A 26108-nucleotide genomic window follows, 5' to 3' on the forward strand; every position below is an offset into this window, starting at 1 on the left:
TCGGCTCCGCTCCCTTTGTTGCAGGCGGAGCGGCGGCGCTGCCGGGCGCCGCGCACAAAGGAGCGCGGCCGGGGCGAGGCGGCGGCTCCGCGGGGCGGACGGGCGCGGACGGAGCGCGGCCGCGGCGGGGACAGCCCTGCCCGCGCCCCGGCGGCAGCAGCAGCAGCAGCAGCGGCAGCAGCAGCGGGTCCGTGCGGCCGCTGCGGCGGGGATGCTGAAGGTGCGCTCCGGCGCGGCGGAGAAAGGAGGGTCCCGCCCGGGCGGCGCCGCGGGCTCCGGTTGATGCTGCGGGCCTGCCGCCGCCATCCCGCTGCTCCTCGGCCGCCCCTCGCCATGCTGGGAGAGAGCCCGGCCGCCGCCCGGCCGCTGCTGCGGGCGGGACCCCCGCTGGCGCTCTGCTACACCTCGGCCCTCCTGGTGCTCGCCCTCTCCGCGCTGCCCGCTGGCCGCGCCTCCCATCCCCTGCCCGGCTCCGAGTGCCAGGGCGGCGGCAAGGGGAAAGGCATCAACTGCTCAGGTAATGCCCCGCCGGCTCCCGCCCGCGCCCACCCCTGCGGGCAGCCCACGCGTGCACGTGGAGGGAGGGCTGAGCGCGGCCCCTCTGCTCCGCCCGGCCCGGCCCGGCCCGGCCCGCCGTGCCGCTGCGGGCGGCGGAAAACAAAGGAGCGGCGCCCGCCCCGGCCCCGGGTGCGGCGAGCCGGCTGCCCGGCCGGCCGGGAGATGCCCCTCTGCGGGGAGCCCCGCTCCGAGGTCTCCCGGCCAAGGGAAGGGCTTTGCCGCCGCCTCCCGGCTTTTGTTGCTCCCCGCTGCCGTGTCCCCCGCCGCGGTGCCGGCAGGTGCGCGCCGGCCGCCCCGGGTGCCCCATCCCGCCCCTCCTCCGCCCTGCCCTGCCGCTGCCCCGGGCCCGTCCTGCCGCTAGCAGCGGGTGCCGGCCGGGTGGCAGCCGGGAGAGCAGCCCCGATGGCTCACACGGGCTCTTTCTCGGGGCTCACTCTCGCTGTGAGCAGCCCAGCCGCGGGGTAGCATCTCCGCCCGTCCGTCTGCCGGCTGTCGTAGAGATTCACTCTGGGTGAGGTGTAGGCAGGAAAATACCCCGCGATGTGCTCAGAATGAGCTTTCTTGGTTTTGTTCCTGCTTTGGTTGCATGACATACATAATATACATAATTATGTGCTGGTATTGTAAGGTTGCAGTGTGGTTTGTCATGACAGCAGCACGTTTTCTTAGATCTTGAGGGATAAGATGGTTTTGAAGTAGAATAAAGTAAATACATACAATATAAAGTTTACAGATTTTAAGAAAGATTTGTTTGTCTTTTAAAACTACTATTTAGAAAAAGGAATTTATTTTTTTTTCTCTGAAAAATGGCTGTGGAGCCTCCTCCTGCCTTTTGAAATGATAGGTTTATTTCACTGCACGAATCGCCAGCGAGAGCTGTACAAAGTGCCTTCTCCAAGGTGATGAAGGTTTCTCGCCCTGTGCGCGGAGCGCCCCCGCTCCCATTGTCTTCAGCGGGATCGGAAGGCAATTTACACGTTGGGAGGAACTCTCGGTGCCTTCCAGGATAAGGTCCCCAAACTGTACCAGAGATTTCAAGAAATGAGTGCACGGAAGAGCGATCTTCCTGCCAATTACATTTTACAATACGGATAATGCTGCTAAAGCAGGCTATCAAATTCGCAGACCAGCAAACTGTGGCAAAACGGTCTTGCAATACAATAAATCTGCTACACATTCTTGAAATGCTCCTCTTCATTTTACCCAGTTTAGATGTACACTGTGTTACTGTGTGACAGTACCACAATGCTGCTATTTTGCTGCTGCCGGCTGACTTTTCGTTCTGTTTGTAGGAATATGATGGTTATTTTTAAAGAGAGGTTAATAGGTTAATGTGTCACTGGCGTTAGCGGCTTACCCATCAGAGACATATGGGTCATTAGACCATGGCATGAGCATAAATCAGTGAGATTAAATATGGAAGGCTGCTGAAATGTATGAGGAAGTTTCCAAGATGATGTGGAACACGGAGATATCATTATTTAGAAACAACCACAGAAAGAGGGCTTTCCAGCCTGGAATTAGAAAACTGTGTGCTATATTGAAGGCATTCAGCATGATTTGGTTCTACTAAAAATAGGCACAAGCAAATGTATGTGCTATATACATATTTGTGGCAGGCACTCTTTTCAGGGTAACTCCAAAAATATGGAAGGAAAATTTTGTTTTAAATGCAGTAGTCAGATTCTGCTGTGTGTTAACTGTTTCATGCAAAATGGCAGGGTTTCAGTACTCAACTTTGTTTTGAAAGAACTAACATCAACACACTGTATCTGGGTCAGATTTTCCCCTCGCTTACCTTTGCATAGCTTCATTAACTTTTACTGAAGGAGCTACTCCCTGAAAAAGATGAGTTTCCTGTATTTACACGTGGGACCGGCTGTTGGCATTAGCCCCCTTCTCAGTGGACTGCTACGATGTACTTTGCTGTTTATACTGAAGGTTAAACTTGAGAATGCTACTACTACTTCTCCATATGACTGGACTCTCTAAATTGCTTTCCATATGCAAAGAAGTGAAATGCTTCTCCTTTCTTCTGCTGTTTTGCAAGTTTAATATGTGCATCAGTTTGACCTGCTGCCCTAACAGGTTTTTTGCACTTCTTGAGACGTTCCTGGGCTGGTAACATTTTATCATTGTTAGACTGCATAGCTTTATTTATTTGTTATTTCTTTTCAGAAATGCTGAAGCCCTCTCCTTTATTGCTACAGAATATGCTGCTTAAGAAAGAGTTTGCTGTAACAAAAGAACATTACAAGGTGGAGGACACAGGGACACAACATGAACATTAAGATGGCTTTTTCAGCCTTGATTCTGCTCCTTTGGCACATGCATTGCAGCTTGGCCTTTTGTTAAATTATGATATAATTGCATCATCCCTGGCCAAAGGAAGAACATTTGATAAAGTGATTAGAGCAGGAAACAGAGAATTAAGACGTATCTGGAGTTAATTGACAATGTGGACTTGTGTGTGTTTGCTCATCTGTCAATCCATACTTTCCTAAGCTAATGAAATAAAATATCCCTGTTTTACCCTGAATGGGGTATAAACAAAATAGGTATTTCTTTCTGGAGAAGACAGTACTAGGCTGGTGTTTTGGAGATGTTATATTATTCCCAGTGCTACCTGTAGTCTTCTTCCCTAACATTCCCAATACTTCCTGCCTGTCCAAATGCTGGTGGTGTGATGCTGGGCTCGGGCTCTGGGGTAGCTGTGTCCTTAGTGAGGGGCTGTGAACTACAGGGGGTTATTGGGCATCCCATGTGTGAAGGTAAGCACAAGGTGTAGTTCCTTCCTGAGCTCCTAATGCAATGGTGCTCTCTGGAGACACAAACTGTGTGTGGACATCGCCAGTTTCAGTGTTAGCCTGGCTGAGTCTCTGTGCTCCAGTCACCTGTGGAGCCACAGGGGTTGCAGCTGGATCATAGCTGGCCAAACGCTGCAGATGTGAGTGGAAGGTACATAGAGAGAGACACTGCTCAGTGCACGGTGTGGGTGTGTGCACCTGGGATTTTAATTAACAGGGAGATGCTTGTGTTGTGAGCCTTTCAGTGTGCTGCTCCTTCGTGTGATAAAATTGACTTGCTAGGGTTGATTCCATGCCCCACCTATGAGTCTCACAGACTGTGTGCTGCCCCTGCTCTTTTTAAGATCTCTCTGAGTGAAGTGAGTAAAAATAAAGTTGTTTCAAGACAGATTATTGAGGATTGAATGAGCAAGATGAGATCCTGTTTAATTGAGAATATGGTGCATTTGTTTCCATTACTTTCTTGGACGCCTTCATGTCTGTCCCCCAGATCCTGTAGCAGGAATCCCCCAGGTTTACTATTGATGGACACCTATTATGGTGCTGTTGTAGCTATTTTTCCTCAGGAGAAGATGAGGTCTAAATCTACTCCTATCTAGTATGTCTACACTTGAGGTGAAGTCTTATGATAATTAGTGAGTTGGCCAAAATGAGTTTTATGTGCACTATTTCTCACTCCAAACTATTGTGTTGTCTGGAGCCTGGATCCAGGCTGTCCCTGCTGTAACAAGGGAGAGTGAACACAAGCATGTAGCTCCCTTGGCCCAGTCCACGTGGCAGATGTGGCCGTGGATTTTGGAGGATATAAACCTCAGGCACTGCTGGTCTCTGGAGCTCAGCCGTGGTTTCTGCCTGGGCTCAGTGGGGGCTCTGTGAACCAGAATGAGATGTGGCCTCAAGACTGGCTTTCATCTGTGCTTATCAGCTAGAACAGACATATCCTTTGTGCTTTTTGCTCAAATTAAGTGGATGAGGGGTTTTGTTTGCTATATCATTCTAAGTTACACAGAGCAAAACCAATTTGTGCTAAAGATATGCAGCCATGTTGGTGAGAACATTAAGAGCAAGGGATGTAAGAGAGGTACAGGTTCAGGTAAATTATCGTATTTTAAGAATTACATGTTGTTTTGTGTCTGCATAGTTCCACTTGATCTGAAATGGTAGACAGGAATAATTGGTTATTTTATCTGAGATACTGTGAGTTATGTTCCTGAAAATGAATTATAACAGTCAGGCCAGATAAAATGTGATATGTGTTTGTGCCAATTGAACTTCTGAAGTAAATGATCTAAACTCAGTCAGGTTACGTGTCACTTTGAGAAACTACCATAAGGCATGAATATAAATCAACTACATGTAAAAAGTAAAAGCAATTATTAAAAAGAGAAATTAAAACTCGGACAGTAGCATGTATATATTTGTTTCCCTTTAGTGTAATTGCCTAGACATGAAATATCCTTGCAATACAGATTCTTATGCTGATTAAAGAGCCAAAAGGTAATTAAAGTAGAATTGAAAGTGTCAGAATAGCAGAAAATCATCTTGTAACAGGTGTCACTCCATCATTGTCACTAGTGGGAACTGGTAGTGTGATGGAGCAATTGAGGCTTGACTGAGGGGATTGGATTGAATCCAATTTCTTTACTGGTTTTTTGAAAAGAGGAATAAAGAAGCTGTGTCTGTTGTGGAAAATAATGCTAAGGAAACATTCTTCCTGTACCAAGATCTCTCAGATAATTCCTATTAAGGGGAAAACAAGAAGTCTGATCTTTTTCTTCCTGTTGATGTAGGGATAAATATTTTATACTTATATCTTGTCAGTTTTCTTCTGGAGTTGACAGTAGAGTGGATAAAGGGGAGAGTTGATATTTACTTGGACTAGAAAAAAAAGAAGCTGTGGCCAAGAACTTTGGATAGAGAGGTACAAAAGCAGAGAATCCGACTGATATTGACAGAAGTCTGTACCCTTTTCCTGGAAAGAGATCATTCCATTCCACCATTGATCCATCAGCTGAAAGCCCTTGTGCCTTTCCCAGGCTGTGGTCAGACTTTGGGGAGTGTGCCCAAAGCAGACAGTGGCAATAGTTCCCTGGATAACAGTAGCTGTAACATTTATGGAAGGAAGAATGCTGAGCATCAGGAATGTGGAAAAAGGATCTGTTCCTCTGGCTCAACACTCCTGCATATCCTCCTCACTGAGTGCTCACAGGTGCTGTGGAACAAGAGTGGAGATAGGGGATGTGTTGGTATCACTGAGGTGGAGGTCTGTCTTTTTCTAAACTGACTCAGTTCTAAATGCTCAGCAGAACCAAGGACCAAGGATATTCTTTGTAGAAGTACTCTAAAAAAATGTTCTATCCCAAAAAGAGCTTTAGATTATAAGAAAATGATAATTAAATACTATGCTGGAAACTAAATAGTCCCCTCTAATTGCTGTAGTTTATTCCTAGATCATCTTGAAATTCTAACGATTTAGAAACATAGAGAAATAGAGGAAGAAAAAGAGAGAGTGTGGGGAGTGGAGCTGTATTTTGTGGAACTCCTAAGTGTGTAAGGAAGAGCTTTTTTCACTAAATCAGTTGATAATAAATTTTATGAAACCATTTCTTGGTCTTCTCTGTATGATATTTTTCTCCTACAAAAGGATAAGAAGTTACAGAAAAAATCTGATTAGGAGTAAGCTCAGCAGTCAAAACTATGATCTGATGAAATTAAAGTTTCCTGGAGAACCTGAAATCTGTTTATTTGTCTTGATGAACAGCTACAATGTATCTTTGGTTCTAATTTAGTTCACAGATGGCTTCAGGGGGATGTGAAAGCAGAATTATTTAATCTTGTATTATTAGGACAGTATCTAGTGGTGCCATTAGTTGAGCCATTAGGTATCTAGGATTTATGGATCATATGTTTTACTATTTGTTTGTTTATTTTAAAGGAGACAAAAATCCAGGTCTTTTTTTCTCTTTAAGACTCTTTCCAGGGCACTTGTGTGTTCTGTGGAGCAAGATGCCAGTGAAAGCCTTTCCTACAGGAGTACCTGAAAGACTTCAGTTCTCACTGACCCGGTTACATCCCAGACCTGGCTGGCTGGGAGCTGGTAGACAGATCAGGCTCTGCATGCATTTGCATATCTATTGATGTGGATTTCTCCGTTTAGGAGAGCAATTTAATGTTACACTGATATCAGTGTTCAAGTTCTTTTACGTTGCTCTAGAACTGCCTCACTGGCAGTAGTGTGGTTTGTGTCATAGTGTGGTTTGTGAGGAGGCAGTGTTTGACTAGCAAATCTGGATTTATTTTAGGATAATTTAAATTCTCATTACAGTAGACAATTTGTAAGGACTGAAAAGGCAGGACTTTTCTGGTAATAGATTATGTGTTACAGAAACAGCGTTTAAAGGATCTGGTTTGGAATAAAATTAAACCCCTGTAATACCTCTCTTTTGATTTCGTATTATAAAAATAAATTTAGTTGCAGTTACAGTCTTGAAACACCCACATTATATAACTATGTTCAAGCTGGCAGGATCCTCATGCATAGTTCAAAAAGAGGGCTAATTAAGACTAGCAGGAAAACATGTAAAAATTAAAGGGAAGAAAATCTGGAACAAGACAAAACTGTCAGTAGTTTTTCTGAAGTCATCTGACTTGTCTTGGTATGTGCTGGGTTTTCTCCACCTTTTCCCATCAGGCTGAGACCTCAGTGTGCTCCTATGTCTCTTAAATGGGAGCAAAACTCTCTGTACTTTTGTAAGATGCATAGACAGAGAGAGCAGCCAAAGAGCAGAACAGGTACAATGTCCACAAACAGACAAAAGGGTGTTCAGGACACGAAATGGTTCTTCTCAGGTCTTGTCTGGAGGCCAAAACCTCCTGAAATCTGGCTCTGCCTGGCTGTCAAAGCTGTGGGCAGCCTCATTCCAGTTGCCTGGCTTGCTGGCAGGCAACAGCCGTGTTCCTGTAGGAAAGGCCCTGGGGCATCTCCTGTGCCTGCCACGAGTCTCATGGGATCCATGTGGAAGCAGATGGGGTGAATGGGGGCAGTCAGGCAAGCCAGAGAGTTGGAACTGTGCAAACTCTGGTTAATCTGCCCTTCATCACCACAGTGTGTTTGAGGGAACACAAAACACACACCTTTAGGGGCTCCAACTGCTTTATCCCAGATTCACCCCTCACTGTTCCTACCCAGCTCCAGGAGTCTGACACATGTCAGGGTTCACCTGTGGCTGACCAAAAAATGCTGCTTTAGGAAGTGCTTTAACCAGTCTCAGTTTTTAACCGATGAGAGCCCTGCAGGTGGTGAGGGGAGAAGGGACACAGCCCTCCATGAAAACGTGCTGTCACATCTGCTGCTCTGTGGCTATAGAAAACCTCCTGTAAACACACATATTTTAGCAGTGGGTGACAAAGTGTCCTGTTGCTTAAGCCTGAAGTGTATGGAGGAGTTTGTTGTACCTCACAAGAGATTTACTTGCTTTCTTTCCTATTCACAGACACTTCACATATGACTACAAAGAATGAGTGTTTGGATAAACATCATTTGCAGAAGTGGTTCTATTTTCTCTGAAATTTTGAACTGAACAAGATTCTTAGCCACAGCAACACAAAAGCTTGAGAGATGGGATAGTTAAAGGTGTTTGTGCATGTGCCAAAAGTGTTCAGAATAGCCTAGGCATTCAAAATGAATGAATGCTTTTGAAAATTCAAGTTTTCTTCCTTAAGGATGTCCATAAAACACAAGAACAAGTTATAAAATCTTTAGCTGGTTGGCATAGAAAACTAAAACAGAGCTTTCCACAGGTATTTCCATCGAAAATTTGATAAAAAATTGTGGCTGGATAGCAGTTTGTTGCTTTAAAAATTCAGGGTAGCATTGATCTAATGAAATGTTTACATTTTGCTAATTAGTATTGACTCTGATTGTGTGCTGCCTCTGCCTGATCCCTCTGGGAGAGACAGAGGTCAGTGTGTTGTGCCAAATGGGTTTTCCTGAGCAGCAAAGAGCAGCAAAAGATCCTTAGACTAAAGAAAGGGGTGTCCTGTCCCCTCCCTGAGCGACATTGCCACGTGCAGTGGGCAGATGAATGGTTCTTTTCCTGAAGCACCACCTCTCCCCCAGAGTTTTTTCTTCATCCTTTACCTCTCCCAGGATTTTGCAGAGACAATTCTGTGAGGCAGAGCTCTTTCTTGCTGTCTTGATTGGAAGTATAATTTTATGGAAGTATCATTTCAAGCTTATAAAAGTGAAAATAAAACAGGCAGGCTCCTGTTGAGGTTATAGAATTGTTTTCTCATATAAAACACGGGGTTGGGAAGGCAATTTATTTCATTGTATTTCTACTCTCTTTTAACTGCAAAGGATGTCCTTTTCTTCACTTGTGCAGGTGTTTATACCTACAAAGGATGTCTTTGTGAAAACGGTTAAATGTGTTTGTAATGTGCACAACTGGTTCTGTGCTGTAAGAAAGACTCTTTTTCATGTGAGAAGCAAGTGGCTATGGTAGGGATGAAACAAAAATTTTGGCTAAAAACCACAAAGAACAAATATTTTTTTTTTCCCTTTTTTTTTTTTCCCCGCTCTTTGTTAAAACCTGTGTCTGCAATATGGAACAGTTATCCAGGTGAGAGAACACAATCTCCACATTTGCAAGTGATATTCATGCTGCTGACTGAACAAACAAAGAGAATCACTGGAACCAGGCTCCGAATTTGAGTGTTTTGGGTGATTTATCTACCAGATGGTAAATGCAGTCCAATGTAAAAAATTAGTCTGGGAGCAGGGAATCAATCATTCAGCACACTGATCAGCAAAGGGATTTGGGTGTTATAGCAGAAAAATTAATGAGCTGGCAATCCACTGCAGAGCAGCATTAAAACAAAAGATACTACACTATAATAAAAGAGTCTTCATCCAGAAGACAAAGAGATGAACATCCTGCTTTGTTAGACACTTGATAAACGTAATCTAAAGCGGTGTATTATATACCAAGCCCCTTATATTTGAGTGAAACATAATGACTCAAAAATTCAGTATCAAAATCTGGAGATCAGTGTTAATTTGGAAAAGTGAAGCTTTTCACTGTTTTCACAGTTCTTTCCCAAATACATAGGTTTTTTCTGTCACAGGAGTTACTTACTAGTATTCTGTATTATGGTAATAGATATTTCTGTTCTATTTAAAGTCACCCCACAGTGCATTCAGAATTACTTAATGAAAGATTATAAGATACCAATACTGGCTTTATGGCATAATTACATCTTTCTTTAAAAGTCTTGAAAATGTGTCCCATGCCTCTTTCAGTTACTCAGGCTACAAGAAATCAGAATAGTTTTACCACCAAAAGCCCTTCATGGCTTTTCTCTGATTTTCCTTGTGAAGCATTGAGTCTCTAGAAAAGACTAAGAAAAGGTGGCTTCTGTGCTCATTTTCCACTTTTAAGGTGTTTCTGTTGGGTTTTAATTTTTTTTTTTTAATCTAAGGATTATGTGCAGGATAGGCTGTTTGGGGAATGCCATGAGGTACAGGCTGTTCTGTGGGGAGGAAGGGCAGCAGCAGGGTCTGGCCATGCTGGTATGGGATCACTTGCCATGGAAAATCCTTCTTTTGGTCCCCTCTCCACCCTAAGGGATCAATGCATTTCTGTGACTGCAGGTAACTGAAAGAAATAGGTTGTAACCTGTCTCTTTTCTACTGTGGAAAGCAACCAGAATCTGCTGTTGTGTCCTCTGTGAGTAAATGCTTTTATATCTGAAAAGAGTCAATGAGATCAGAGACCTTTGTGCCATATTGTTCTCCAATTTTGGCATTTTCTGATTTGGTTTGTTTTTTTTTTTTTCCTTAGGAGTGAGGATTGGTAGGTTGATAAACAGCTAACAAAGCTCATAACGAAAATCTCATGTTGATCAGGCAAATCTAATATCCAAATTGTATTTCATTTTCTTAGTATTTCTTAGTATTTCTCCATGAATAATTTATTTAAAAAGATTTCTACAAACAGGGGAAGGGAGCTGATGGTCCGACTTCCTAAGCAGTAGGGCAAAACCCACTACTAAGGATTTTTCCAGAATTGCTAACCACTGATTAAAATCAACGGGAGCTCCCAGATCATGGTCTTTGTGAAAATCACATTTCTCTTTGTTCAGAGTAAGGAGTAAGAACCTGTAAATTTTAGCTTGACACAGCTGTACAGATTGGAGGTGTAGAAACAATGATATTCCATCGGCTTGCAGCCAGAGCTGTACCAAAATCATGGGCTCAACTGCTACACGGACATGTTTGCATCCAGTTCAGTCTGGGTTTACTCATGAACTGTACCTCAGCCAGTGTTTGTGTACCCCAGGACTGAATTGTCCTTTTATTCCATTTCAGATATGTGGGTGTGAGACAAAAGGCAGAATTCAGTCACGTGCATGTTTACCTGTAAGCTTGTTATGTTTTGTTGGGTTTTTTTTTCCTCCTGCTATATTTATATGAAGATTTGTGCTGGCTGATTTTTTTTTTTCTGCCATTTTGGAAGTGCTGTTGCAGACAGCTGACTGAGGCTGTGAAGTGAGTGTGGCTGTGGCCCTGCATTCAAAGAGAAAACACAGATTAAATTGAGATTAGCAGCGACACAATGTCTCCCAGTGCCCCAGCAGTGAGAGGGAGCAGAGCAGGGATGATAACACGTCTGGTGCCTCTCCTCAGCCCATCCCCCTGGCCTGACTGGCCGTGCCTGGGGGGAGGACGAGGTTCTGCTCCTTGCTCACTTGGCCAGCTGTCCAAACACCTGGCAAAGTCGAGATGTCCTTTTGCAGCACCTGGGCCAGGGTGGAATGACAGCAACAAGGCAAAGTTCCTTGGTCCTCTGCTGCTCACTGGGTAGTGGCAGCTAATTTACAGCAACTAGGAGGTGACCCTCAAGAGCTGTGAGCTGACCCTGGGCATATTTTGGCAGTGGCCCCAGGAGGACAACCCGTGAGCTCTCTAATCCAGCGTTACATTTGCTGCGGGAATCCCCAGCCGGCAGCCGTGAATAATTTCCAGGTAACTGCAGGACAGTCTTGATACCCAAGTCTTCAGATGCAGAGAAGCTTGGTGATATCAATAACTGGAGACCGATCACTATTGGATCAATGGTGATCAGGTTATTTTCCAGGATCGCCACGGCGAGGCTGTCCAAAGCTAGTCCCATTAACCCCCGGCAACGGGGTTTTATTTGCGCATCGGGGTGTGCCGAGAACCTCAAGTTGTTACAACTTGTGGTAAAAACAGCAAAACGGGAGCACAAACATCTGGGGGTTGTGTTCGTGGACATCGCCAAGGCATTTGACACCGTGTGTCATGAGCATGTATTTGAGAGTCTGGTTCAGAGAGGTGTGGATTCACACGTGATTGATTTAGTGAGGGAAATGTATCGTGATGTCAGGACGTACATTTCCATTGGAAGGGGAAGAACAGACCCCATATACATTCGCTCTGGTGTCAAACAGGGCGACCCTATGTCACCTCTGCTGTTTAATTTAGCGATGGACCCCCTTCTATGTAAGCTTGAACGTGAAGGTGAAGGTTTCCATCATGGAGGTTGGAAAACTACGGCCATGGCTTTTGCCGACGCAGCGCATCTGGAATTGTACCTGTAATAAGCCAGAGGTTGAAGATCTCAGTCAACCGGGAAAACCTGGGGTCTTTTGCAGTAATTTGACCCAGAGTAATCCCATCTGGCCCTGGAGCGGAGGTTTTACACATCTCTTTCATGTTCTTTTCCACCTCTTTCTCTGTAATTAGGGCCTCGAACACCCCATTGTTCGCCTCCTTATAGGGAGGGAAACCCAAGAGGCCACCAAATGTACCAGATGTATCCCATCTATTCTTAAAGTGATCGTGGACAATGTTAGATGGTACCTGGCATTGAATGGCTTCCGAGCTGTCCAAGATGATACGAGCGAGGCGCCTTCTGTGTGACTTGAACAACAACTGAAATCGCAAGAATTTGTCCCTTTTAATCGCTCTTTTACACATCCAATTTGGTGTAGTTTTGGATGTTTTTTCGCCACGGGGTGCCTGCTTTTTTCGACCCTTACAGATAGATTTGCTCTGGCTAGGCTCCCCCAGAATACCGAGAAACTCGTTATATTGGCCCGCAGTTCCCAAATCCGCCTCAAAGCCCCCTGAATCCCCCACCCCAAATGGCCCCTAAACGCCCTAAACCCTGATGGGAACAGGGAGAGATGGATGAATATATTGATGAAAGAGGTGGCCTTCTGCCTGTCCCTTAGGAAAGGCTTGTTTCTGGCTCTGAAATGCTGAGTCTCACAGGTCCACTCAGGTCCAGTGGCTTTGTCCAGCTTGCCGCTGCAGAGATGCCATCAGCTCCCAGCAAGCTGGAGTTCCACCAGCTCTCCACAAACCCAGTGGCTCTTCCAGCCTGTGCCAGCCATCATTGCCAGAGGTGATGAAACAGGACAGCATTCCTTGCTCTGTGTATGCCATGCTGTAGCCTGACTATAAACTCCCAGCCCCTGAAAATCCTTTCCAGGCTGGCAAAGGGGCTTAGCAGGAGCTCTGGGAATTGTGTTTTTCCTGGTGTTTCAGTATGGATAAACGAGCTGGCAGAGAGGAATTATTAGCTATAGATTTATCTGACAAGAATGCATACAGGAGAAAAAATGTTATTTCAGTAAGCTGAGCAGTGATTTGGTTTTTTGAAGCGTAATAGAGTTGTTAAAGTTTGAAAGGAAGGGAGCTGCCTGCTCAGGTTCTTCCTGGCTTCTGTAACTTACTGGAATTACCAGAACTCATTAAGAAACCTAAATGATCAACCAGGGGCTTGTTTGTTTGTTTTCTCCCTGTGACTTTTATGTGGCTGGTTATTTTGTTTCTTTTCCAGTGGTTTTCTGACTGTTTAATTACAGTTTTCAAAACTATACCTAAATAGCATAGTGTATGGGTGTTCAGAGGAGAGAGTTTCTGCAAACCTAATTATGCTCCAGCACCATTCATACTGCTAATGTTTCAGGGATATTACCCAGGAGTTAATTTATTTCCTTTTTCTGTATACAAAATAGGAATCTAATATTATTTTACTAAAGCTTGTGTATTGTTAGAATGCACCACAATGATTTTTTTAGTTTATCCTAAAAATCCTGCTGAAGGATTTTTAATGAGAGTGAAGTGCAAGAGGAAACTGAGGTTTTCATATTAATTTGAAAGCTATGAGATCTAACTGTTACATTTTAATCTCTTACATGGAGAGTACCCTCTTGTTGGAATTAACTTCTATTTAGTATTCTAAAAGTGAAAAGGTACTTAGTTCTTTGAAATCAGTAACCACTTAAGATGTTATTATAAATTCTTAATTTTGATATAGACTGGCAGGATCTGTGGTACATTGTCCTCTAAGTAAGTTTTGAAGTGTATTTCTGTTGGTTTTTTTTAATGTCTGTAGCTTTAGAACATGCAGTGTTGGCACTAAATTCTTTCAGACCACTATTAACTGCAACAGCCTTTAATTTTTTTTTTTTAGTTGGATAACTCATGTTTAGGCAAGCCAGTGTTTCATTTCCTGTGTGTAGTAAAGTTCTGCAACTTGCAAATAGCTATTTCTTTCTGTTCCTGTCAATAGAACATTCCCACAAAAGAGCTGCCATCCATGCTGACTGTCATGCTGGCAGTGTGTCATCCCCATGGCTGGGGGACATCTGCCATGGCCTCCTTGGTCACTGTTTCTGCACTCAGACCCATGTCCCATTTATTTTTGATTGATCCCACCATGCATTATTTTCTTAACTCTGTTTTACCAATGGAATTAAAAACCTGGTTTAGAAATATATTAAAGAGAAGATATATTAGGAACATTATTGTAAAGATTTTTACAATGATTTTGCTCTTGAAATTTCTGTATTTGGAAATTTCCCACCTTGGCAACATAATCAGTAACTTTTTTGTATATGTTTTAAAACACCTCTAAAAATTAAACATGGGCCAGATTAATCTGAAAACTGCTTACAGTTTTTTCGGGGTTTTTTTTGTGTTAGTTAGACTTTAAGTCTGAGTGAAAACTTGGATTTTCGAGAAATAGTGGATATGGATACTTGGATATTTTAAATAGAACTTGATATATTCAATGAACAGCTTCCACTGCTGTGAATTATTGCATCCCTGCTTGAATTGCTTTGAGGGACAAAAAGCATCCAGACAATGAGAAATGCCCAATTAGTGAACATGTCTGGAAAATCTGATTTCAGAAACTTGTCTAGCATTGCACAAGAACATAAAAATTACATTTGCTCAAATAACATTAATTCAGGAATCTTCTTGTTTCTGAGCACTTCATTTGCACTTTAAGTATGGCTTTGCTTAACATAAGTTTCTTCAGGAAAAAAAAAATAAAAAGAGAACAAACCTCCTCACTATCAACTAAGGAAAATACAGACATTTCTAAGGATGAACTGATTTTTAAGTGGCTGTGAGAAAAGCTAAGACCATTATATCCTGGCACAGACCTCTCACTTGAATTAATGGCATAATGGATACCACTGGAAGTAGTTCTTTATCAACTAGGCACCTGAAAAGCAGACATGGAATTTTTCCACATATTTATCAGAAAGAAAAGACCTAGCAACCCTGGGCTGTCTCTTCAGGCCTGGGATCCCATGTTTTCCAGGGGCTGTCTTTTATCCATCCGTGCCTCTTCCACTCTGTGATCCCTCTCTTCTTCCTGTGGTCTTCTTTCCACAATGCTGTACCTGCCAGGTGTGTTTCCTTCACAGCCCATGCTCAGCTTTGTACTCGGACTGTTTTCTGCTCTCGGGCAAGGAGACCACTGAGACCATATGAATGTGACAAGTAGGACAGACATACAAGTTTGCCAGCACCAATTTTGAAAATGCTGGAGCCAGAGCTCACCTGGGACATCATTAAAAAAGAGTGCATGAAAGGTGGAGCCTGTGACCAGTTTTGCTGGTGGCACTTAACAGATAAACCTCTTAGAGCAGCTTAACACTTCAGGTGGATTGGATGTATTTTCACATAGCAGAATAAAATGGTCTGAGCCTGGCAACTCATACCTCCTTCACTGCACCTCATATCTCAGCTCCTGAATGCAAACCTCCTCAAACACAATAATACAATAGCTACAATTTAGTCACTTAAAGAAAACCCAAACAACTGAACAAAACACTGTGAGTGCCCCAGCTTTGTTCTTAAAAAATTACACAGCTGGAAATTTTATATGAAAACAATGAGCCTGCACACCATGAGCAACTTAAAACTTGATCTTATGATGGAAAATGTTATACACCATTAACTAAAAATACAGTTCCCAGCTTTGTGTATTATTGCAGCTTTAACGTTAGAAAGTTGCATTAAAATCAAAGACCTCCACTGTTTAGAAGTTAGAAAATGCCAACATTTTGAAGTGTCAAACTAATTTTCTCCAATAAGTCAAATATCCTTGTTTTCATGGGCATGTTCCTGAGATTCTTTCACAACTCATCCTACAGAAGCTCTGTACAGCTTTTTTTTTTTCTCAGGGTCAGTAAGACTGTCTTATTTCTTGCTATGAAAGGGAAAATAATAGAAGCGAAACAAGTATTTATTCCATGTATCTTAGAAGCATCAACTGAATAATATCATTAGATGACACTGGAAAAACTTTGCAGAGCAGGAAGAGAAAACTGTAGTTTAGTTTGGGGAGCGAATTCGTCTTGGTTTTTGAATGTGATAGAAATCCCTCTTCAAAGAATGGTTTTATGAGAGAGGGCATTGGAAATCGACCTTGCCAAGGGTTTCACCTCCTTCAGCCTTCAGTGCACCCTGCTCTCAACTGGCTCTTTAGCACCAGCTAAAAAGCAGAGAACCCTAGTACAGCAAATAGTGGATATTTTTTGAATTAGTGTTTTTTCTTGGTTCTTAGTGTCACCATCCAAGGAGCTGTTCAAGAAATAATTGGACATGGCACTTAGTACCAAGCTCTAGTTGACAAGCTGGAGATTGGACAAAGACTGGACTTGATGACCTTGGAGGCCTTTTCCAACCCAAATGATTCTGTGATTTTGTGATTCTGTGATTTTGTGATTCTGTGACAAGTACTAGATGTGACAAGACCATGAAGTGGAGAGCAGGAAGGGATTGCAAGGAGATAGGAGTCCTTGTCCCTGTTGGTACCAGCAAGCTGCCTGCAAACTGTACCTTTCCTCCACCTGGAGAAGGTCCTGGAACAGGAATTCCAATGCTTCACTGCCCAGCTGGTGAGATAGTGTGAACTCCAGAGGTCAACCAAATAGGAGGATAAAACCTCTAGGAAAACGTTTTTACCTCTGCTTGACTAGAGGTGCATACATGCATTTTACATATGGATTAACTTTTGAGTGGCTTCTCGATATTTCCCCATGAACTCATACCCCTTAGTGAAATTTGAATGTCTCCCTAGCTTGGACAGACCTCATTACAGACATAAATACACCTTATGCCACAGATTTTCATCACTACATTGAAATAATAAATTTCAGTATTTATCTTTCTGCAAAATGGGCAGAAATCTTGTGGAATAAAGAAGTCTGTCAGAGTTTGTTCGGTTTTTTGGAGCCTTGTATAGCCAGCATAGAAGCACGGCTTATGATTAATTTTCTTGTTTAATTTGCCTTGTTCTTCATGTTACACTTCACTAAATATATTTACTATTTTTCCTGCCATTACACATGACAGGATCTATCTGCACAAAAGGAATTTTAACTGCGAGAAAGGTTTTATAGACACAGAGTGAAATAGCAAAAGATGAGGTAGGAATCTAATGCAATATGTTAAGCACTGTTGTTCCCAAAATTGAGGAACAATTAAACTTTTTATTTCACTAAAAAATGTGAAATCTGTAAAGTAATATGGCAGCATAATGGGAAGCATCTCTTAATGGGCTTGTGCAGTTATTGCAAGTTAAAAGCAGTTGCATGTTCAGCTAACACAATATGGGGAATGTATTTTCATTAAATGTCAATGATAATGCAGTCACAAGAACAACAATATACATAGACCTCATAGAGCTATTAAATTTCTTGTATTTTCTAGGAGGAGCAAGAAAACAAGACACTGCTATAGGGGAAAAAACCCCCACAGGATTAATCCAAGAAAGCATGGCAGTTAAAAAAGAAGAGCAACTAAGTTCACTTTGAATGGCAAAAACAAAACAACCCCAAACAAACCAAAACATAAACCTTTCATCTCATAGGAATCCCCTTTTCCGGAGTTCACATCTCTGGAAACACACTTGGTGGTAAATTTTAATCATCTAATCAAACAAGTAATAGAAACATTAATGATTTTTAACCTGCTGAAACTCATTGTCTCTTGGGGTCTGCTTCATCACCTGAGCTTACAAGCTCTGCATCTGCCAGCTTGGCTTATGAGCACAAACCCCAAGGAAAAAAAAGAGCTGTGTTTCTAAAAGAGCTGTGTGAACCCTCTCCACTTTAGCATGAGAGTCAATTCAAAACACTGCTAAAAATATACAGGTTTTTTGTTTTTCCCCTTTGTGTTTATGGAAGCAGCCTTTCCAGGCATTGGACAGTAGGGAAACTGAGGACACAGTGGCTGTTCCATCCATCTGCTCCTGCCCTTCCTTGCAATCGGATGTGTCCTGTGTGTTTGCCCATGGTAACCTCTGTCTCAGCACATGCTGTGGATGAAGGTATCCAAGGGCACGTGTCCCTGCTGTTTCTGGCCACCTATGACATGTTAAGCCATGGAACCTGGCAGTCCAGTCTGTTTGCAGCGAGTGGATCCATCCCATCTATATTTCCTTGGCTTAAAAGGGGAGATAGTATCACAAGTCTAATTACTAATTGGTTTTCCTTTGGACTCTTCATGGAAGAGAGTGAGGAAGTCCAGCACGATTTTCCCTTGAAAAATCCACGCTGGCTGTTCTTGCTAGTCATCCTCTCCTGTCTTCAGTGATGGATTAGGAGAGGATGTTCACCTGGGGCTGAGGTGATGCTGACCCACTAATTATTCCCTAGATGCCCTTCATTGCATTGCTTGCCCTTCCATAAAGATGGGAATAATGTTAGCTTTCTCCTTGTCATCAGGGAGCTTGCCCTCTGACCTTCATTTCTCACAGCTGATTGACAACAGCTTCATGGTCACATCAGTCAGCTCTGCCAGATCCTTGTTGAAACGTGGCCTGGTGGATCTGAACATACCTGGTTTCCTCTGAGTAGTCTCTAACTTGTTGCTGCTTTGCTGTTGTCTGGCCCTGTGTGTTCTGGATGGGGTTGATATTTGCTGGGACTCAGAGCAGGCTTTGTCTATGAAGACTGTAAGAAAGGACACAGAGTGGTTCAGCCTCTTCTTTGATGCCTGTTACTTGTCTCTTCCCCATTCATCAGCAGACTCACATCTCTCCTGACCTTCCTCTTGCAAATAGCATTCTGGTAGAATAGTTTCGTTTTAACCTTAGTGTCCCTTGCTAGCTCCAGCTGGGCTTTTGCCTTCCTGTTTTTGTGCCAGAGTGCCCAGGCAATGCTTTTGTTCTCCTCCTGTCTTGCCTGTCTTTATTTACACTTGTGTGCTCCCTTTTTGTATTTTCAATTCATTAAGGCTCTTTTCAGCCAAGCAGGCACACTGCCAAAAAGGTGAAGTCAAGACAGGGAACAGTCAGAGTCACATAAAGGTGCACTTGTGAGAAATGCAGCGGGTGAACAACTTCTCTAAAGGCAATAGATTTAGGCCGATGGGGGCAAGGACTTTAAAATAAGACATGGTTTTGTCTGTCTTTGTCCAAGAAGAGGACATTGATTGAAAGGAGATGAGGCTGGGTGAAACGTCAGACTGTTTGTCCTGCTTTTCAGTAAATTTTTCATTTCACGCTAAAGTTCATATTACTGCAGCCACATTGCTACCAAGCCAGCTGTGCACAATTCACTGTGTGGAGTCAAAAGTGGACAGGGCAGCTGGAGAGTAATGAAAGCAGAGAGCTTTCCTAGGAAATGGAATAGCCCTGTGTGTCAGTGTAGGAAGAGTCTGCTGAAGGTCAGTGTGTGAGGCGAGGTGGAGAGACAATTGGCTGGGTATCAGAAAAGCTGTAGCAGAATGGCAGGTGAGAAAAGCTGTTCCTCAGAGAAAAGGGATTTGAAAATTAAAATATCAAGGAAGAGTGCATTATTAAGTCCGAATCAAGGGACTGAGAACAGGATAAAACAAGTGAAAAAGGAGTGGTCTTCAGTCAGAAGTGAGCAAAGACTAAAATTGCTTGTTCAAGGTAAATGCTGAAGAAAGAGGAAGAGGCAAATGTAAGGACAGGAAGGATAGGAATAACAGAACTTGGAGACATCAGCCTGGGAAGAGTGTAAAAATCTTGCTGGCCTCAAGCAAAGAAGAAGACATGGGGTGAAAACAGGAACTCTTCCTGGCCATTAGGGAGCAGAACTGGATCCTTGGCAAGAGGCAGTGGGTGGCTGTGAGGAGGGGACAGCCCTGGGACCTGGGCAGGGAGGTCATGGGCAGCACCCAGGGTGTTGGACAAGAAACTGGAGTGTTATGACAGGAGGAACAGGGTGGATGGAAGAGAGGAAGAAGGCGTTGCATCTAGCTGAGGAGTTGGCTAAGTGAGAGGATTAGGGAAGAGAAACATGTTGAAGGTTCCTGAGAAAAAGCGTCCTACATCAGGAAGCAGGAGAGGGGAAGTCAGTTAATCAAAAATATAATTTCTTTTTTCTTTATTTCTTCCTTAAAAACCCGCGGAACCAAATATTCTCCCTACTAGTGGATATTTACCCAAATTCTTTTATCAGTTATTGTGGTTTCCCCTTGCAAATATATTTTTTTCTGTTTAACAGACCATGAGCCAAAATGACAGATTAAGCCTCTAATACTGAAAATATGCACGTGCTTAATTCTACAGTTATATACTTATGTTCTTAACTGTTTTGTTCGATCAGAGCTGAAGTGCTCAACTGCTTTAAATATTGAAAATGAAGATGCTTTCAAAAGGATTTAATACTGTTTCAGACTTAACAGATATGGATATTAGATCAAGAATACTTAAAAAACTCACCCTGAAAGACTCACATAATTTTTAATTTGCTGTGATATCTTCATTCCATATATTTATCATTAATGAGATTTTTCAAAGCTGAAAGTACTTATCTAATGGTTATTGGTACCTTTAAAAATCTCCTAATTAATTTCAGAAAAATTAAATTAAATCACAGATGGTGCTGGACTTAGCATACAGTGACTGGATCAAGTCTTTAAATTTAAACTGGCCAGGTATTTTTCCAGTTTGGAATCAGAAATAAGCAACATGCACAAGCTGGTTTTTTCATCTTTATTATTCATATCAAGTTCCTTCAAATGATTTAATTCACGATTTTTGATTAAGATTTTTCATTGGAATATTTAGTTATGCTTTCTAGTTAAAATTATATTGTCAGGATTTTCTGAGCATAGTCTTATACCTAGAATACCATATTAAAATGGCTAAGATTGATATGACAGAAGTTTCTAAACTCATTTGGAGGCCATTCTACTTCAAAAAATACAATTAATTTTTGGCATTATTTTCTTAGATATTGCAAATTTTGATGAAGAAAGTTAGACTGGTGATGAAGAAACTGTGCCCTTTTATCCTTGGATACATATTGTTTATAAATCTGGAATCACCCAGTGTTTTATTTTGTCCCCTAGTCTCTATGGAGAAATGATGGCATAATTTTATAACTGTGACTTACAAAAGTAAGTCTTATTCCTCCTTTCTTTTAGTTAGTTATTTCCAACATAAATGTTATGTTATTACACTGTCACAGCTTAATGTAGACATGCTGATCCTCATTGCCTTTTATCTTGGCAACAGCAAGATGTTTTGTGGTGAAATTTAGTATCCTGATTTGAGATTCTCAAATCATTATATTTACCTATATGTAGAGTATTTCAATATTGAAATTGCATGGTAAAGTTAAAATTACATGTTGTTTTTAAACAACTCAGAAATGACTATATTATTTTATATGTTACAATATTTTTCAGAAAATTGATGTTGCTTTCTGTCCAGGTCTTAAAAAGTAATGGACTCATAATTGGATGCCCTTGCTGTCATTCTGTGTTTTGATTTGGTCACTTTGTGGAAGCAAGACGCCTCGTTGCGTAGGAGAAGCGTAAGAGAATGCATTTTTTGGAGAAAAAAATGGTAGGGTGAAAAATTATTTTTAAAAAGTTTCTATTGCTACCAAGGCCCTTTTGTGAGAGCTAATTTTTACAGCTGTATTTGAAAAACGTACGTTAAATACGGGAGGTGCATTTATGAGTTTTTCAGCTCCCGGGGAAACACAGCATCCTGATGTGCTGTCCCAAAAGCAATGCAGGCCAGTGACAGATTAATCAGAAAGTCTTCTAGCTGAATAATTCTCCCTTGAATGCCTCTGCCAGACTGAAAAAGGATCTCCTAGTTCTGGAGAAATTTTGCTGACCCGTCCTGGAAGCAGAGAGGAAGACGACGTTTTAATGAGTGTCTGTTTTCCTTTCCATTGCGCAAGGCCATCTGGGTCTGACTCTGCTCCTGTAATTCCTGCTCCACACTCTGAGGAAGGCAAAGCAAATGCTTTGCTGGTGTACTTATGGTGTACATACTGGGGTTTTTATTTTAAGGCTGTCCCTGGGACAACACCATTTAAGTTGTCTGCCACTGGAGCAGCATTTGGGTTTGACTGAGCTGTCTGACAGATGAATAAAGTAGTGGATTATTGCTGGACAGAGGGCATGTGCATTGTGTTGTGTATAATTTTTGTAGGGTTGGCTGAAACACATGGCCTAATACTCATTAAGGCACGTTCTTCACGCAATGTGCTCCAGAGATACACCGGAGTAGCAGCAGTTCTACTAGTGTACTTCTGCTACCAGAAGTTAGCAGAATTGTGGTAGAAACAGGATACATCCTTGAGCAAGAATATTTCTGGCAATATCTCTCTTTGTGAGAAATGGTCTTGCAGCCCTTGGGTCTCAGCTCCTTGCTGACTCCAGCCACTGTCCCATCCTCTGGCAACAGCCCTGTGTGTGAGAGACAGGCCAGCTTCTCCAGCTTTCCACACTGGACACAAGAGTTCAGAAACTTCCTCTGCAGTCCATTGCTTACTTGATCTTTTCAGATCTTGTAGCTCTTTGTGGTTATTTTTTTATGTCTGTCTTGCCACCTGTTTTTGCCATCCTTTTCCTCTCTGAGGAAAGCCTTCTCCTTGTCTTTTTCTCCTTAGGTTTGTGATGTTTCAGGCTTATGAGCAGAGAAGATAAAGGCAACTCTTCCACTTCATTTTGTTCAGCTAATGTGTTGCTGTGACAAGCCCACAGACATGGTATTTGGGTACCTGCCTGATGTATGTTAAATGAAATGATAGCATTTGCCATGTAGTATCCTTGCCTTCTCTCTCTCCATCCCCTGGGGAAAATGGGATGCTGATTATATTGCTGTACTTAATGAGCTTATTAGTGAAGCAAAAATTGAAGAGTAGAAAAAACACAAAGAGAGAAAAAATTGGAGGACCAGATATGTCAAGACAGTAAAACTGTGTGAGGCAGAGTGTGAATCCTGTCAGCAGGAGATGTAGCACCTTGGCAGGAGCTGGAGTATGCTGCCTCTGGGTCTGAGGGCTGTCACAAGTACCATCATTGGATATGCAAGGAACAATGCTTTTCCTAGATTTGAGTGTTCAGGCATGCTCTGTGTTTGGCCATCATCTTCCTTCACCAAAACTCACTTCCAACATCTTCTTGTGCTTTATAATCACTCCTGTTATTCTCCATTTTTTTGCCTTTCTCATCCTGCACAGAAGTTGACTTTCACGTGCCAGGACAAAGACCTTTTGCTGTTTGTGAATTACATCAGAAACATGTTTTCCTCTCTGTTTAATTGAATGTGATCCAGCAATTGGGGGACCATGAGAATTTCAAACAAGATTTTATTTCCTAGTGCTAGGAACAACCAGGGGAAGGCACAGTTTGTGTCCTTGTCCGAGAAGTGTGTTTAGTCCAGAATGAGTGAAAAAATGAAATTATGATTTCATTCATCACTTGCACCCAGTGTTCCCATCAGCTGATCTGGATGCCCCTTTTGGTCCTACTGCTAAAAAGCTGCAATGTGAAGTTACTTGAGTCATTTTCACTGACATGCCCTTATCCCCTCTCTGCAGTGTGTGAAGTGCATGCAGGTGCTTCCAGCAGTCAGCAGATTCCCATTGTGGCTGTATGGGGAAGGTATTTGGGCAGATTTTTTGTCCAGCTGGTCCATACCCAGCCTCCTTGGGCAGCTTTGATGTGTGAACAGATAAACATTATGTCTCTCCCTCTTTTTGCAACAGACTTTGCTCAGAGAGCTCCTGACAAATTTGTCCTACTGTTTGGATCTGCTCTGGAGAACATCATTAGAGCAGCCACATCCTGGAGACAGACTCCTAATTATGGAGGTGGTGTGGTTCCTGCCTGCTCTGCACTGTTACAAGTGTCAGCAGCAGCTCTGTCTCTGTGCAACTGGAGGACAGAAAATTCCTCAGCATCTTAGGACCAGTTTCAATGAGGATTTTAAACAATGAGTTTGGCAGGTTTTCCTACTATTTCTAACAAAAGCTAAGGGAGTGCCTGTTTCTACACTTCAATTTAATCCCTACATTTTAGTATTTCATGTTTATCATAGGAGATGTAGATGCTATTGTCTACACTTTTTCCAAAGTACTAAACGTGCTCTCCTCCTCATACATATTTTGATAGAATGGAGGGGAAAAAAAAAGACACTGCAATCTGTGAATTTAATTGCTTTATAATCACTTCTGTTATTCTACATTTGCCTTTCTCATCTTACACAGAAGTTGACTTTTTGTGCCAGGGCAAAGACCTTTTGCTGTTTGTGAGTTACATCAGAAACATGTTTTCCATTGTGTCAAATATCCACAGAGGACTTGTGTAAAAATGTTATTTGCTTAGCAAGAAATGCAAATACTTGATTTAGAAAAAAAAAGATAATTAAAACAAATAGACAAACATTACATCAAAATACTTACAATTTACTAACGTGTAATAAAGCACACCTTTTTTTCCTAACTCTTCCTTGTAATGTTTCTATTATTTCATAAGGTAATAAATGGCCAGTCTGCTAACTATTTTGGGGAAAAATGTATTTTCACAGGATTTACATAAGTTCTGTGAACTTATATTTATTGAATAATTAACATATAGTTGCAGTTGATACAAATAATTGTGCCTGATATATAAGTATTAAATTCATTCAGTTGTCAACAGAATATGTGGAAGGATTCTCAATGAATGATACACTGCAGGTTGTGTTCAATGTGTGATTACACCAATTTTTGCATTGCAAAAAGCACACACAGCATTTTTATAGGGCATTTGGATTGCAAATGACTTCATAAAACTATTTGTGGAAAAAGAGTGTTTTTCTGTCTCTGAAGGTCTGTTTAATATTATTTTGTTATTTTATCTCTTTAAAAACAAATTCAAAGGGAATTTGAAAGATTTTGTGTATTTCTTCCACCTTAGTCTCTCACTGAGGATAATATTTTAAAGCTGGATTTTTGCAGGTTGTCTTTTGAATACAGTCAATGAAAATATTAAATATTCAGAGAAATAGAAACAGCATTATTGCAGAGTAGCAAAATTCTCCTGCAAATAATAGCATTTGAATATTTGAATATTGAACAACTTTAATGTAATGTAATTCAGATTATGGCTGGTTTACAAACATAAGCCTCAGTTAAACTCTTTCAAAGCACGTGGGTGTGTGTGTATTACCTTTTTTAAGCCAGGAAAAATTGCAATTTTAAATAGTCACAAAACATAAAGTGGGAAGGAAAGCAACCTGAAATATAATTTTAAAGCCAAAAGGGACTGCTATGGACACGTGGCCTCACCTCTGCATGTGCGTGGTCTAGACTTCCATCCAGTAATTCCCAAATAAAAGTCCATAATTTCTGTCTGAGCTAAGATGTGGCTTTTTGGAAGGCATTCCAAACTTGATTTTTAAAGGCTTGAATAGGCCAGTCTGCCAGTCCCCAGGTACATTGTCTCAGTGTTTATTCCTCCTCAGCGTGAAATCCACTCCACATTGTGGCTTTGAGTTCACTTGAGCTTCTGCTCCCAGCAGCCAAACCCTGTTGTTCTTTTGTTTCCTAAATTAAAGTGCTCTCTACTGTCAGGAGCCATCTTTCTGCTGAGGCATTTGTGCACAGCATCATCAGCTCCTGAGCTTCAAGCTGAGACAGAGGTCGCTGGAGCTCGATGCCAGAAATGGCTTACACAGCCGAGGTGTAAGCTTTGCTCTGAGGTGTAAGCTGTGCTCCGAGATGTAAACTGTACTCTGAGGTATAAGCTGTGCTCCCAGGTGTAAGCTGTGCTCTGAGGTGTAAGGTGTGCTCCGAGGTGTAAACTGTACTCTGAGGTATAAGCTGTGCTCCCAGGTGTAAGCTGTACTCTGAGGTGTAAGCTGTACTCTGAGGTGTAAGCTGTGCTCCCAGATGTAAGCTGTGCTCCGTGCTGTAAGCTGTGCTCTGAGGTGTAAGCTGTGCTCCAAGGTGTAAGCTGTGCTCCAAGGTGTAAGCTGTGCTCTGAGGTGTAAGCTGTGCACAAAGGTGTAAGGTGTGCTCCCAGGTGTAAGCTGTGCACAAAGGTGTAAGGTGTGCTCCCAGGTGTAAGCTGTGCTCCAAAGTGTAAGCTGTGCTCCGAGGTGTAAGCCATGCTCCAAGGTGTAAGCCATGCTCCAAGGTGTAAGCTGT

The 26108-nt window shown here is 42.3% G+C and overlaps 1 protein-coding gene across 2 annotated transcripts in view; it reads left to right on the forward strand.

Moving 5' to 3' along the window:
- The first annotated feature begins 252 nt into the window (after positions 1 to 252).
- Positions 253 to 26108, forward strand: part of TMEFF1 (transmembrane protein with EGF like and two follistatin like domains 1) — a 115596-nt gene continuing 89740 nt past the window's right edge. Inside the window, exon 1 of one of the 2 annotated variants that reach the window (XM_058026486.1) lies at positions 253 to 517. In XM_058026486.1, the coding sequence (XP_057882469.1) occupies positions 283 to 517 (235 nt within the window). In that variant the 5' untranslated portion in view covers positions 253 to 282. The remainder of the gene's footprint in view (positions 518 to 26108) is intronic. The other variant, XM_058026478.1, reaches the window with a different exon arrangement.

The sequence above is a fragment of the Melospiza georgiana genome, chromosome 1, assembly GCF_028018845.1.
Source record: "Melospiza georgiana isolate bMelGeo1 chromosome 1, bMelGeo1.pri, whole genome shotgun sequence".
NCBI classification, from domain to species: Eukaryota; Metazoa; Chordata; class Aves; order Passeriformes; family Passerellidae; genus Melospiza; species Melospiza georgiana.